Source organism: Myiozetetes cayanensis, unplaced genomic scaffold (genome assembly GCF_022539395.1).
Source record: "Myiozetetes cayanensis isolate MyiCay16 unplaced genomic scaffold, myiCay2020 scf16, whole genome shotgun sequence".
NCBI lineage: Eukaryota > Metazoa > Chordata > Aves > Passeriformes > Tyrannidae > Myiozetetes > Myiozetetes cayanensis.
Genome location: NW_026087270.1, coordinates 12,853,554 through 12,869,554, shown reverse-complemented (window position 1 = coordinate 12,869,554; position 16,001 = coordinate 12,853,554). Strand labels below are relative to the sequence as shown.

The 16,001-nt window shown below is 42.8% G+C and overlaps 1 protein-coding gene across 2 annotated transcripts in view; it reads left to right on the top strand.

The window, feature by feature from the left end:
- The first annotated feature begins 514 nt into the window (after positions 1-514).
- USP10 (ubiquitin specific peptidase 10) overlaps positions 515-16,001 on the top strand; it is a 46,534-nt gene continuing 31,047 nt past the window's right edge. Inside the window, exon 1 of one of the 2 annotated variants that reach the window (XM_050311091.1) lies at positions 515-643. In XM_050311091.1, the coding sequence (XP_050167048.1) occupies positions 623-643 (21 nt within the window). In that variant the 5' untranslated portion in view covers positions 515-622. The remainder of the gene's footprint in view (positions 644-16,001) is intronic. The other variant, XM_050311092.1, reaches the window with a different exon arrangement.

Genomic DNA, 16,001 nt, shown 5'->3' with positions numbered 1-16,001 from the left:
AAGGCCAGGTTGGACAGGACTTGGAGCAACCTGGGCTAGCAAGTGGCATCCCTGCCCATGCGATGGGGATTGGAACGAGAAGATCTTTGAGGTCCCTTCCAGCCCAAATCACTCCCTGATTCTGTGTCGCTCTTGACACCCGCTTTGGGAGATATTTATATATCTTTTAGCTATGAGATCCCCTCTCAGCCTTCTCTTTTCCGGACTAAACACGCCCATCACCCCCAAGCTCTCCTCATCAGAGAGATGGTTGAGGGTGCTTCTAGTGAAGTTTTTGGGGCTCGCCTCCCTCTTTCCCGCGTGGTGTGTGTTCCCGCTCCCCCCAGGGGCCGGTCCCCTGTCAATGGGCGGGTTCCATGGAAGTTTTTGGGGCTCCCCTCCCTCTTTCCCGCCCGGTGTGCGTTCCCCCTCTCCCCTCAGGGGGCGGTTCCCGCCCCGCTCCCTCAGCGCGCTGCGCTCCCGCCCCGTGCGCGCGCAGCGGGCGGGCGGGGCCGGCGCATGCGCGGCGGGGGCGCGCGGCCGCCCGCCCGGCTGGTGCGTGCGAGGGAGAAGATGGCGGCGGCGGGGGCGGCGGCGTGAGGGGCCAGGACCGCCCGAGCTCCGCGGGGGACGCGGGGCCGCCATGGCCCTGCACGGCGCGCAGGTACCGCCCGCACCCGCGCTCCGCGGCCCGCGCGCCGCGCCGCGCCCGGGCCCCGCGGGGCTCCCGGCGGCGGGCGGGCCCCGGGGTGGGGGGGGAGCGTGGTGGCCGGGAGTAGGCCCAGGGTGATTGTGCACGTTCATTGAATGCGCGGAGCGCGGCGGGGCCGCCTCGCTGCCCGCGGGGGGCGGCGGATCCGGCGCTCCCCCGGCGGAATTCCCACCCCGGAGGGGCCCGGAGGGCTTGGGGGGGCGGCCCCGCGCCCGTGCCGGTGTCACCACGCCGGGGCTCGGGGAGGTGGGGGGGTGGGTGCTGAGCCCCCGCCCGGAGGTGGCTGGGACAGAGCCCCTGGCTGCGGGTTCGCTTTTTTTATTTGGGGTTGGAGGGGGAAGAGGCAGAAGCGATTCTATAACGAGAAGGGAATAAGGAGATTTGTAAAGTAATCCTCCCCCCCTCCCCCCCGCCCAAACACTCGCTAAACCCCGGCGCATCGGGGTGCAAAGGGCTGAGTGTTGCAAGATCGCCGTGCACGGGGATGCGTGTGCGGATTCCCTGGATCCCACTGGCTGAACCGGCCGGGAGATTTGTGCTCGGAGTGGGGAAAAAAAAAACCCAAAAAAACTGCAGCCGTGGTGGTTTTCTCGCTGGAAGTTTACAGCTCGGTTCCCGGGCTAATCCAGTGTGTGCTTAGGGCAAATGATTGAATGGGTTCACTTCGCTCTTTCTTTTTCCCCCTCTAAGGTTTTTCGTCACAAAAAGGTTTAAAGCAGAAATGTCGGGAAAAGCTGAGGTGTTTATTTGCAAGACTTTGTGCAGCTTTGCATTAAGCAAATAATAAAGTTTAGAAAACTTTGGTGCCGTTAAAGATAAATTTTTTTAAGAATCCGTGTCTTTCGTGACAGGAAAGTAGGGTTCATAAAATGTAAGTTATTTCAAAGAAAGTAATGCTTTATTCTGAATTCTGCATTTTTTTCTGAAGGCAGTTAATCTGCACATCAAACGAACTTGTGCACTGGTGGCACTGATAGGGATTCCTCCATAAACAAAAGTTTGTAATGGGTAAAAACTATAATGACATTTCTTGTCCAGCTTCATTTGTTTATATTCGAGAGCAAGAGGGATCTGATTTTGTTTATGTAGCTGTTCTGAGGGTCGTTGCAATTTCTGGAGTTTGTTTGTTTAAAATTTAAAATTGTTTGAAAATTTGGCGTCCTTCAGGTTTTCTTTCTTTTCCTTTTCAAGTGGAGGAAACTCACTTAGTTTTTGGACTTTTTTTAGCTGGCCTAATGACTGGTAATTACAGTCAGGTTTATCAAAATGAATCAATGCCCAGCTCAAGGGTTATTTCATACCTTGCTTTCCCTTCCCCTCGTCAGTGCGTGTGGTCTGTTTGATAGGTTTGGAGTTTACACTGCAGCTTTTTTCTTGATTTAGACGAATTAAGGACATTTTTCTGTCTGTACTTAATTATGTTGGTGGATCTTGAAACAAAAAAACCGTGAAGCTGATGATTTAGTTGACAGTGAAATGCTGCAGAGCTGAAATTAAAACGAGACTGTAAATTCATCTTTAGTAGTAACTTGAACATCTACTATTTTAAATCAACTCCCTCTATAGGTTAATGCAGATATTTGGGTCTCCTGAGGATATCTGTGTAAATTTATATAAAATTTGGAAGCGTATCTGTAAGATACCTTTTAGCTGGTGCTTTGTTCATGTCATTAAGCAACCTATTTTTGTGTGTTTTTTTTTTTTTTATTATTTCCAAATTTAAACAGTTTATTTAGGTGCTGACTGGGATTTATGTGAATAATTCTAAACCAATGGGGTGCTATAATGCTGAATTAAGGTAACAACATTTTGGACTCTTTTGGATGAAAAGCCTGAAGAGAAGTTCAGGGATGCAGTTTCATGTGTAGGATTTTTCCTTTTTATTTTAGAACGATGCTGTTGCAGATCAGTAGAAAAAAAATAAAGAGTTTTGCTGAAAGTTGTCTGTTCTGAGCACAAGATAAATAACATTATTGAGTCATTGTGCTCATATCATGATGGAGAGTTGTGAACAAAAGCGTGTCATTTTTCCATATCACTGTTATTTGGGTGTAGAATAATTGAGATATTTTTTGTCACACGCAGAGGAAAAGGCCTTCAAGAAAATGCTGCTGCTCTTACAGCTGAAATGCACAGTCAGATTTCTGCCGATGGATGGATCATGTAAGAGTGGGCAGAAACATTTTCCCAGTCAGTTTGCACGTTGTGACGAACGATTCATGAAATGCTCATATCAAATATTTCCAAAGGGGCATTAATTTTGGATGGTCAGCTCTTCAGCAAGCACAGGAGTGAAGGATGACATGGTTTAGGTATTGCTGGTCGTTTGTACCTCTGTGTTTCATGCCATTATTTCATAATCATTTAATAAGATATTTAAGTGTTGCTGTTGGTCTGCTGGGTGTGTGCTGACTAATTTGAAAATCTGTTCTTTTTTTAAGGTTGAGCTAGAAGTAAACCTGCTGTATCACTACATGACACTGGAGATGTTAAGCTGATCTAGTTAAAACCATTTGTCATCAAGGGTGTCTAAAAAAAAAAAAAAAGGCAGCTTAAAAACTATTTCCCTGTTTGGAAAGAGTAAAACTGTCAGAACTGTGTAAACTGTTGGTTTAGCCCCTTTTTCTATTGTTTTTCATAGAAAGAATTAATACAGACGCATCATTTGTGAATTCCTGTGAAAACAAGTTGAGCAGAAGAAAGGATACCATGGCAGAATGAATCATTTATGCTTGTTTTGTTCTTTCACCATCACTGTGGTGTCAAATGAACTCGGGGCCATTTTAAACGTACCGCATTGCCCCCAAACCCGGCTGGAGTGAAAACCAGGCGGGTTTCAGCTCAGAGAAAATCAAAAAAAGCTGAACAAGCTCCTGAGCTGCTCATCCTCACCCAGGATGTGTCTGGCCTGGCAACCAGAAGAACTGGAACTCAGAACATGGCATGCAACCTGACTCCCTGAAACACTGCACTGCAAACGGCCTCTTTTATGGCTGGCTTGGAGGGTTGCTTCCTGGCAGGGTGTAGTTTGATGTTCCCTTAAGCCAGGGCTGTTTCTAGAAGAAGAAAAAAAGGCAGCATTCTGCAGGCATTTGTGCTGTGCTGCCTTTGCAGTGCATTGCCTGATGTTTGTGGCGATTAGGAAATCGATGTCTCTAAAATAGTGTGAAAAATTGGTTGTTCTGCAGCTGGATGAGGTTCTTGGGCACATGTGGGGAATGTTGGAGTTGTCCTTACAGGCAGAAGGAAGCGTCTGGGGAGAGGGCAGTGTGGATTCTGTCAGGTTGGTGAAAATATGGGGGACACCCTGAACACAGAATAAAAGGTGGCTCTGGAAAAGGGCTGCTGTGGGTAGATTTGGGGAGAGGTGTTTGAGTGCATCCTCTTGCTGCAGCTGCTGCTCAGTTGCTGTCCTGTGTTTTAAAGGGCTGAAGAAGCTGGATTTGTCTCCCCCTCTGATTTTTTGAGCCCTATTCTCACTGCTCAGAAGGATCTGGGTTCATCCTTTTGCCCATGGAGTGAGTAGTTATTCAGGCATTCCGTGATCTTGGGAATTCAGGCTGCAGCTGAAACTGAGAGTTTCAGTAGCCAGGAGGTATCATTTGCCTTTCTAAAATGTGAATGGTGAAGCCACACAGAGTGAAGTGGGTGAGTGTGGGTTGCCTGACTTAAAAAAAGGAAGTCTGGGAAAACTGACATAGAACTTAAATTTGGAACTGTATGGAAGCATGCAAATAGGCTAAAACCCACAGGTTTTGTGAATCACTGCTATTTATTCTGTGCATTCTAGGCTATGGCACTGATCTGGAGACGTTTTAGAATGGATCCAGCCATCTACCTATTAATAAATCCAGTTTTTGGAGGCAGTTGCTTAAACACACTGCTTTTTCCATCCACGTAGCTGCTAAAACACTTGTAAAGTTAAGTGAGGTTTTGTTTATAGGTAAACTGAGCAGTCTCATTTCTGTTTAGTGGTCGACACACAACATGCTGTGTCGTACAAAACAGCCAAATCTGTTGTAATAGAAGTTGCTGGCCTTGGGCCATTGGATTATAGTCATTTGTCACTCTAATGCCATTTCAGCAATGTAGATGTTCATTTCCAAAGAATTAAACATGCTGGAACTGCGGTTTTTCTGTTTGATGGAAGTGTTTTATGTGTGATCATTAAACATACAACTGGGGATTAGGGAACAAAGGGTTATGCTTCATGGGGAAAAAAAGTGTGTGTGTGTATGTACATGTGTGTATGTATGGACATTCCATCATGGAATAGTCTGGTGTCTTAAAATTGGGGTTCTGAACCCTATTTTTATTTTATGATGTTTTAACATATGCTTTGGAGACTGTTTTAAGTATTCTAAATAATGGGGCTATGTTGGTTATTTTTAAAACACTTAAAAGGATTCTGTTAGGTTAGTGCTCATGTTAATATATTCATTAATGTTTTAATAGAGTAAAACTTTGATGTGCATTAGTCTTTTCATTTCATATTTGACTCTCTAATACCTCATTTATTTGCAGATGTTCTTGATATTTAAAATATGGGTAAGAACTTTTCCTCCCTGTTTGACAGCATATGATTTATTGATCTTTGGTGTGTGCTACAAGGTCTGTTTTTCTTCACCTGCAGTCAGGCAGGAGGTAGCTTAAATCACAGTAGCCCTAACAAAGTGTTTGTGTAAGGCTTATTTAAATCATACACCTTTTGGAAAAGCATGTGAGCTTAAGATTAAGAAAGGCCTTGTTGATATTCTGTGGTAGTCACAAATGTTAGTGCTGTAGGGAAAAAAAACGTTAGGGGTGCTTTGGGGAATTTTGCTTCTTAGAGTATCGTGTGTGAATTCATATCATGTATAGAAGCTTTAAAAGAAGCATTGAATGTTGTTTGCATTGGAATTGTAGTAGAAAAGAAAGGGATCTAAATCAGTTTCATTGAGGGTGATGTTAATGCAAACTGGAAAATCACTTCAGGGATGTGTCATTTGTTACTTTGTTAAAAAAGTAAATACCCCAATTGAGGTTCAGCTTTGAGGTGGAAGAGAAAAATGCACTATCTGTAAGAAACTGTAGAGAAGAACACGTCTCTTAAGGTTGTGTGAAAAGATGCATTTAAAAAACATGTAAGAAAGTAGGTTTTCTTCAGAGATTTCTGTGTATGAAAGACTTCTTATTTTGTTTGAACTACACTGAGTGCAGCAGCAGAAATAGCAGAGCTATTCCCTCAGTGCAGTGGGCATGTTTTTCATACATTTAGAGCCTGCTGTAGTGATTCACAGCTTTCCTGCCTCATTTTCCCCCATGAATGTTGCAGGCTGGCAGTGGATTCGCCACTGTAACTTAAAATACAGAAGTCATGTATCATTCATGCAAAGAAGTGAAGGCTTTTGGTGTGAAAATATTTTGTCTTGGAGAGGGATGCCTTTGTAGGTGGTGTAGCAGTGTGTTACAATAGGCAAGATACTGATAATCCCTTTGATTCTTGGTGCAGGCATTAAGATGGATGGGGAGGGACAAGGAAAATGTTCATTTTCATTGTGTAAGGGGAAGAACAGGCAATTAAATTAATTGTGCTCAAAGAATGATTTTGGGCCATGTTACTTAGGAGGCTCTTTGGTTCAAAATGAGGCTATCCTGGTGCATAGTACGGGATGGCCTTGTCATTTTAAATATGAGTAAGTGTGATAAAAGGAGAGGGAAATCAAGCAGAGAGAGAAAGAGTCATTGTCAGCACAAGTAACAGCTGAACTGCAAAAAGAATCAAGTTCTCCTGAGTTCGTCTCCTTCAGTCTGTCCATTAAATCATATGGGCTCTAATAATAGCTGTTACCCAAGAAAGTAAGGAATAGCACTTTAATGTCCCTAAAGACTGGAAAACCTCACTTTCTGCTCCTCTGGTGCCTTTGGGATACAAACCCAAAGTTACCACTGTTTGAAAACTTCTCTGGAGCACTGTGGTTAATGGATACAAAGTTGGAAAAAAAGTCAGACAACTTATTTAGGCTGTTACCAATACTCACTTTTTTCTCAGCTAAAGGCTGTGACCACAGACCATAGACCATAGCAGGAAGTTTAGGCTTGCATGAATCTCACAGATAGTGAGAACTCCCCAACAGAACTTATGACAACCAAAAAAGGGTTTATGCTGTGAGTGCTTTCAGAGCAAGCAGGAATGAGATACATGGAATTATCGTCCTGGCAGTGCAAGTGACAGAAAATGTAAGTGCAGCACAATCATAAGAGTGTGAAGGAGGAGCAGTCAGCTTTCAGAGCAGAAGAAATAAAGCTGTGGAGTTTGCTCATGTCAACAGGTTTGTGTTCTCAGTCTCTTGATCTTCCCCTTAGTCCAGCTCTGAATTGTGGTGGCCACTCCTGCCGTGAGTCCAGGTGAGTGGAAATAGCAGATGCTGGGTTGGCGTGTTCCAGGTGTTGCCACCGCTCTGAGTGTCCTGAATCGGGGACCATAAGGGCAGTGGACATGTATTACACTTTGCAGAAATGACTGTCACATTAAGGCCAACGTGGCTTTCAGCTTTAGTGTAATTGCATCCTTAAAATAGAGATTTCCCTGAGTTCTCATCACTATTCACCCCTGGAATTATGCAGTAGGGCACATTTTTTCCCCCCTTGCTTTGTGCTGGTGGTGGTGGTGGGTACATGGGCAGGAGTTGCAGTGGGCAGAGGGATCCCTCATTCCCCACTGCAGTGCTCCATGGGGGGCTGAGCTGTGAGCATTATTGTCATGGTAAGATGACTTTATAGTTGGTCTGAATTCCTCATAGACTTTTATAGCCCAAAGTCTTAGTGCTAGGAAAAAGACAAGCTGTATTATATGTTAAGGTGTTTTTTAGCCCTTTGGGTTCCACATCAAGTTTTTCGTGTTTGTGCTCTGAATTTACTTATTTTATGACAGCTTTAAAACAAAACTGCTTATAATTAGTGAAGAACTGCTCATTGGTCAGCTCCAAGTCTGAGTGTCCAACACATCCAGTGTTTACTGAGTAGGCAGCAATATTTGATAACATCAGACATCCCTAATTTGAAACTGAAATCAGTTTGTATTTTGTAGTTCAGTTGTTACTTTCTGTCTTATTTGCAAAACAGCCATTTTGAACAATTGCACGAGTAACTCATCACGTTTATGGAATGTCTTTATGGTCTGCGAGATTTTTTAATTAGATTTGGGAGCAAAGGAGGCAATGTACAACCCCATGAGGAACATGTTCTTCCAAAAACTGCCTAAATTGGCGTCGTTTGAAAGTGAATAGTATTGTAAGTTCGCAGAGAGCTGAAATGGGAGGGTGTGGTTTCATCATCGTCAGCATTACAGGCTAGATGGTAGTTTGCTGGTATTTATGTGGAGGTCCCCAAAAACCATGGATGGATGAGAGGATGGAAAAGGTGCTGGAGTTGCAGACAGCCTCGTGGAGGTGAGGGGTGTGAGCAGGGCCACTGCAGGCAGCGGCTGCTCCTGCCTCTGTCCGTGCTCTGAGGAAGCTGAAGAGCCACTGTGGGGTTGGGTTTGCTTCCCTGCCTTACATCCACATTGCTGTTTGTAGATGGCTGGATGTGCAGGCCAAGGAAGTGGTGATTCAACTCCTGCCTGATGGAGGAGATGCATGAGCTGTCTGTACCCTGATCTCACAGGCTTCTGGGCTTCGTCAGTAGTAGTTTCTCATTATACTCTAGTTTAGTCCCTTTTTCTCCCTCACAAAGCAAGAGAATTTCAGTCTTTGAGACTGTAAATGCCTTGGGAAATATCTTCAGTGCTCTGCTCTGCATTCTTTAATTCGTATGTGCAAAACAAATCTGAATGCTAACAGAAGATCTGGCACAAGGAAGGACATGGAGTAGCAGCACTATCAGTCTTTGGAAATGAGCTATGCAAGAAAACCCAAACAACTCTTAAAATTGTCACTGTTATCATGCAGCAAAGCTACTGCGGTACTCATAGCCTGGTTTTTAATGCTGTCACTTGAAAATATGAGTGTTTAATATACTTACTATCTGGGTGTGGTGACAGCAGTGTGTTAATCTGTGCACTTGCTCTAGCAAGGATCTTGCATCTCCATTAAATTGTGTTGCAAATCCTTAAGCTCTCAAACTATCTCAGGAGGCGGTGGCGTATGTGTGGTGTCCCAGTTCTCATTTTAACTTGCACACCCCTTCTAAATACAAAGTTGCTGTCATGGGCTTTGCCAGATCCTCTCAGGTTTCCACCTGCCGGTTTGCTACACCTCGGGCTGGTAGAGGAGATGGATAGCTGAGAATTTCCCAGGAATCAGGACACGGGATGGTGTCTTCAGGTTCTGTCTGCCGGGGACATCCAACACGCACATGTGTCACCTGGTGAAGTGCTGGAAGGGGTTTGAATTCAGAGAGAAGACAGAACCTCTGTAGGATTATTACTCTCAAACTTTAGCTGATACAGAGCTTAAAATGTGGGAGACTTTATTGTGTAGTGGTAGTTGTGTTTCATTTCTGTGATCCCCTTGAGTCATTCACCAATCATTGTGTTTTCCACAAGTTCTCTGGTTTATTTTTGGCTGTTTCTCTATGAGATTATAACCCATTTTCAGCAGGTCACAATTTGCAAAGGGCAAAGTCTCATTCTCCTTGTTCCTGGCCATTTGAGCCTTTTGCTTTACACTGGTAACCATCTGGATCATTTTTGCTCAGTTTGAGTAGAATCATCTCACTGGTCATTCAGCATGTGCCAGAACTGGCACAGGAGAAGAGGTGGGATTGTGGATCCAGCAGAAAGGCAAGTAAAACCTGTGTGGCCTTGGTGAATGGAGCAGGTTGTGTGTGTTTGTAATGACCAGACAGTGTTTTACTGTCCCTGGTACATGTGCAGTGCCTTGCCAGGGCAATCACCCTGGACAGGCTCTGGGTATCATTACCTTTTGCACTGTCTTTTTTCATTCTCTCTTGGTGGCCAGCAAGGTTTTGATAGGACTTTGCACCACATTTCGATGAATACTAAACTTTCGAGGTTAATTCTCGCTCATCTGTAACTCCAAGCATTCAACGCTGCCAAAATTTAGGCTTGAGATGTGAAGTTTGGCCTTCCAAAGAGGTGTATCAGTGCTGGGTAGGTGGGCTCGACTGCCTTCTGAAGGTGCTAATCTGTGTTCCTTGGCAGGATGGAGTCCAGATAGCTAATTTTTACCTCACCTAATCTTAGCAGTCTCAAATCCTGCCCTGAGTAATTACTTGTGAAGAGCATTGTGTGGGTGACTCGTCTGATTGCTGCTCTGAGGGATAGAGTTCTAATTTTCCACAGTGTTTAGCTACAGTAATTCAGAGGCTGTGCATTCATTTCCCACTTTATTCCAGTGTGTTTTTCGGCTTGTTTGACAAACTGGAACAGCAGTTTCCTTACTGCCCAGGGTGGAATCATTCTCTGGGATGGGGCTACACTGATCCTGTATAGATCCCAGTCCTCTGGGAAGGATGAGGGTACTTGGAATAAGCAAAGAAAATACTGAACTTACACAAATTAGTGGGAATCAAATAAAGATAGAAGCAGTCTGAATTTTTGTGCAGCTTTGCTTTTGATTGCTTGACTTTAGAAACTTCATTTTTACTGTAATTTCTGTATCTTAATGGTGTATGACCCTAAATGTTGGACACTGTATTTGTAAGGCTGGGTCTTTTACCTGCATGGAAAGGGTGTCCACAGTTCAGGCACATGGAGCACCTCACAGGTGAGGGAGTATGAGATACATACTGATGAAACTGAATTAAAAAGATTTCTGATAACAGTGGAAAGATTACCTGATTCCACAATTTTGGGGATAGTTCAGCTTTTGAAGAGGAGGGTGGTCTGGCAGGGCACAGGCCAGTTCTTTCCATTTTTTTTCTCCTCTGCTATCTCTGTCAGTAACTTCAGGTCCTGTGTCAAATCTTCATCTAACTCCTGTCCCTCATCTTTGGCCTCATCAAGCCAATTGTAATATTCTTGAACTATTTAAAATGTGCCTATATTTAAACCTGTTTAATTTCTTAAAGCTCACGTGCTTGCACTTTTTCTTCCTAGAGCTCTACTTCTCTTTTTTTTTTTTCTTTTTAAAAACCTCATCCATGTCTAGATCTATTAGTTTTACTTCTTTAAACCGTGGATTTGAAGGATAAAAGTAGCCTGTGAGGTAAATTCAGGTATAGTAAGCACAAAAGAAGGGCTTTGCTCTGCCAGGGCACTACCAAGCACCTCTGCAGCCTGGAAGCCATTCCAGGAAAGCCTGTCTTTGTTCCAGTAGCCCAGAGCATCCTGCCTTGCTGGGATAGGAATGTGCTGGCTCCTGGATACTGCAAACTATGTGCATGGGAGAAGAGATGTGTGCTGTCCTTCCACCTGAGAGAAGCTTCTTGAACATAATCCTTCAGAATCTCACTTGCTGGAATATCTGCTAAATAAAGATTGTCAACCACAGAAAAACATGGATTTATACAGCATGCCTGGAACTTGGGTGGACATCCGTGAGGTGTTAAAAGGCAGTTTGCTATTTAATGTGGCCAAAGCAGTGTTCTCCAGCTGTAAACTGATTTTACTGCCATTTTCTTAGAAGTTTGTCCCACTGTACGTATCTGGCACTGAACACTGCAGTCCTAATGATTTTAGTTTGGCAGAAAAAAACAAAAGGCTAACACCAAGGGTTTTGTGCTGGGAAATATTAGATAAAATTGCTAAGGGATTGTTTTGCCTGCCCCACCTGTAATAAAATAGTGGTTAAACTGGCTGTGTTCTTGAGTAACTTCCAACTTCTCTCTCCTCAGAGCTTATCATGCTGTAGTAAATCAGAATAATTGAGGTCTTAATTATTTTTGTTCTTCGTTATATGGAGAGTTTAGAATTTGCACATTAGACCCAATAACTAGTTCAGTGCAAGAGGAGTCTGCAGAGCTTGAAGTAAATGTGTTTGCTCAGTGATGAACACCCAGCCTGAAGCTGGTGTTTTCTGGATCTTCGAGGGTGTGAAGGTAGAGCCTTGGCCATAGGTGTTTCATCAGCCACTGTTCTTGAATTCAGAACTATTTTGGAAGCATTTATTTTTCTTTTGGTATTTGGAAGGAGTTCCTGCTTGGAGAATTTAATAGGAAAGTATTTTTGTTTGGCTTGTATTTTGATTTAACGCTACAAGAAAACAGATTGGAAAATGTTACTACTCTGCATCACAGACAGATGTTCTTTGGGCTCGTAGTGGTGGTGTAAAGGTGTCAGAAATTCCCTCTTTTGCTCTCCAAAGAGCTGAGAGTTGATGTAATCACCTCTGACAATTGAGTTGTCTCTCCTTTTGCTCACTGGCAGGAGCACACTCTGCAGGTATCCTGCTGTGGTCCCAAAATGCCTGCTCTTCACTGCAGCCCTGTTTGTGTGGTGTGCATGTTCTCACCTTGGGTTCTGGGGAAAGTATTTTCTTAGCAAGAATATGTCATGCTCACCCATAGGATGCAAATTAAAAGGTGTGTATAAAATGTGTATAAAAGATGTGTATAAAAAGTGGCCCCTTTGCTGAGCCACTGCTTTATGATGACGTAGAAGGGCTGCACCAACATTGCCATTCTTTGTGCTGTGATTATTTACAAAGTAAGATCGTGCCTGTTTTGAGTTTTTCTTCGCTGTTTTTTGGAACAGAAGTGTCAGTTGGGGAAAATCTTAAATGTGAAGCAGCAGTGTTTCTTTTTGCTGTAGCAGTCCTACTTTGGAGACTGGAAGATAAGGAGTCTTTCCAGAACATCACGCTCATAAATACAGTGGTGTTTGTGTAAGATGATGGGTTGGGTTTTATTCTACACTTTCTCCCCGCCATTGACTATAATGACCATTTTATAGCCAACTTCCTTGGGCTGGATACACTCTGTGGCAGCTGCTGTTTGAAGTGGAAGGATGCCAACAGGCACCTCATTTTTGGTAACACAACACTGAGTGTGCATAAACAGAATTTGTTTGGGTGTAAGAAATTGGCTCGTGTTTTGGCAGGTTTTGGTATGGTTATTGTTCACTTTGTTGCTCTGATTTGAAATACGTTATATAATTGCTGAAAAAGAGCACAACCTGCTCTGCTGCTGTGAATGCTCGAGTTCCAATATTCAGGATAAACTGTTCTGATCCACCTTGTGCCCTCAGATAACATCAGGCTGTAGGGGCCATTTGTTCATGAAACCTGCCCTTCCAGTAATGCCACAGCCACAACTGTGCTTCTGTACTGCTAGAGAACTGGTTTTTCCTCTGATCAGGAAATCACTTTTTGAGAATGATCATTCTCTTTTTTTTTTTTTCATAATGGAATAAATCCCTCTCAGATTAATCCATGTGAAATGTGAAGAAAATGTGTAACTCTCTTCAGCTGTAAGAATTTTGTTCTGACACAAGGTAAAACCTGGATTGGGGGAAAAAAAGGGATGGTACAGTCATGCACTATATTTTTGAGCCTTTGATAACTTAAGTGGTGGGCAGGCAGAGTTGCACTGACTCATGGGCTTAGTTGACCTACATTTACCTAGCTCTGATCTTTCTCCAGGCACTATGGAGATGTGTTAATGTTCTAGTTTTAAGCTGCAGGCTAATGATAAAGGACTGGAAGCTGTACTAAGAGCTTGCTCGTGATTTGTTGCATTCTCAGCTGTTAAAAGCTTTTAATATGCGACTGTTTCATTAGAGTTTCATTTCCATACATTTGTATTTTAGAAAGTGGACTGTTTTTTCATGAAAGGAGTATATCAACATAGGATTTTTGTCAGAAAGTGATTTGCCTGAAATACTACTATGTAGGCTGTGCTAGAATTGTAAATGGAGGGACAGTGGTGTTCATAGCTCCTGGTTATGGGATGTTGGTTGCAAATTCAGAACCTAAACAAAGCCCAAGCAACAAACCTATTTTTTCAGTTTCAAAGTGCTTTTTCCCTGTGCTTTTTAAAGCCTTTAAGCAATAAGTTTTCTCAGATTTGGGAGTTCGGAAAATCCTGTTTTATCCAATTAAGTAATCATCTGTGTACCAAGGCTTGAATGGATTTCAGCTCAAAGGGAAGGAGAACCTGAGGGAAGGCTGCCTTTTGCTACACTTTCCATAAAAAAAAAATGATAAACCTTGAGAAAATTGGGGGGGGGAAGTAAAGGGTGAGGAAGCAGTGCCAGGTTTGCTGCTGGGATGACTAATATGAGAGTGTTTTCTCTGCTCATAAAACCCAAGTGCAGTCATACACATGTGCCCATTTTTCCTTGCCAGAAAACACATTTCTGGCTGAATGGTTCCTTTTCTTCCTCTACTCCAGCCTATCCCAGAGCTTTAAGAATAAGTCCACTTTGTGGGAGGAGCTGGGTGGGCAAGATTGTCTAACTTAGGGTATGAATCAAATATTTCATCAGTTCAGTTTATATGGGAACTTGTCTGACTTGTTTGGCCTTCTGCTTAAGATCCTTAGTGGTGGCAAAGCATAATTCAACTCTAAAAGCTTATTTTTAACTCATTTGTGGAAAAGCAGTTGAAGTGGGAGTATTTGCAGCTTAAACTAATTTGCCTGGAAGATCTGAAGCTGTTGGGGAGCAGATGAAAGCCGCGTTAATGCTTCTTGAAAGCACAAGTTGACACTTCATTTTCCTATCGTTCCTGCAGCACAGGTGATGCCAGGAGGGTGATGCATCAGCAGTGCTATTTCTACCCATTTTTCTAGGACAAGCAGCTGTGGAACACGTACTCATCCTCCTTTTATTCCTCCAGGACAGCGTTCCTATTGCTAGACTGGAACAGCAGTGGAGATTTCATTCCAGGCAGTAGGGGAACATTAGCACTCATTTTTTCAAGTGGTTAAGGAGACCACAGCAAAAACCAGTCAGCATGGGGAGAGCTTGCAGGTTGGGCATTTTAATCCTTCAGGGTCTTTCCCCCCCATCCTCCTTGGATGTTGCAGCTTTTATATACATAGCTAAGATGCTGCTTGGTCAGTCATAGTGATCAGAGTTACTGAAATATAGAAGTGCTTTTACTTTAATTCCTGTGTGGTAGGAAACAATTTATTGTGTGGGTTTGTTTGGTTAATTTATTTAGTGCAATTTATGTTATAATCTAACTGCAGTTAATATCTTGAAGATGTGAAGGTGATGGCATTGACAAAATGATTTGTTCCAAGTGGTGCAGACTCTGCTGGAGTGCAGCTGGGTGTTACACTTGTAATCATATTATAGAGATTAAGTTAGAAACTGATTCCTGTTCTGTTGTGGCTGGAAAGACCAGTGACTGACAATCAGCAGGATTTGGGATGTTGCTCTAACATGAGTGGCTTTTTTTAAAGAAAACTAATGTTGAGAGGCAGGTACTGGATAAAGGGAAACTTGATTCCTTGCAGCATGTCAGACTGAACGTGGAAATTGGTGGCAGCAGCTCAGTGGTGAGTTGGAAACACTGTACCAGCTTTAACAGTCTCATTCATCCAATAGTTTTAACATTATTATAGAAAAATATATTACAAATCTGTTATACTTAAAAAAAATTTCATCTGTAAAGTACTTTGTATTGTAGAATATTATACTGTTACAATTTTAGCTTCATCAAGAAGAAAGCAAAGATCCGGTTTTTTTCCTCTCTCCAGTCTCACAGGAAGCAGTGCAGAGCTGCAGTTGTATCTGCTTCTTGCAATTATTTTCAGGAATGTAGTTGTACTTCTCTTTTTTGTACTCCCAAAAGCTGTATGAGAATGTTTTCAATTCAGTGCCCAAACTTTAATTGCAAAATCTCAATCAGTGGAAATAAAGCAAATAAATTCAGTCTGAAGTACTGGAGCACCCACGTCAGCAGCAGCTTCATGTGAAGAGATACCATTTTAGAATGGCACAAAGTGTATTTAATTTTGCATTCATTTTTAAAAAATATTTTTCATTTATGTACTGGCTGTTGCAGTGTCAGGATCTGAAAGGAGAGATTTTGGGTATGCTATGTACCATCCCACCTAATGCCATCTCAGTCTTAAGGTTTATTCAAGCATTGTTTAGTTTTATTTTCATCCTTGGTCTCATAGGTGTGACATCTGCAAGAAGACACTCACATTTGAAAATTCCAGAAGTACAGAACTGGTATATGTTGAAACTAGCATTCAGAAAACAAGGTGGAAACCAACCCTTGTGAATAATTGTCTTTTTAACTGAGTGATTGTTAAATCTCAATATGGAAGATACTAGATGGAAGAACATAAATTTTTGATGGTGCAGTGTAAGCAGAGCTTTTGGTTATGTTGATGTGTGTTCACTCACTTTAGTTAAATCATGGTAATTTTATTATGTTTATTAATATATCGTACATCTCTGGTAAATGGT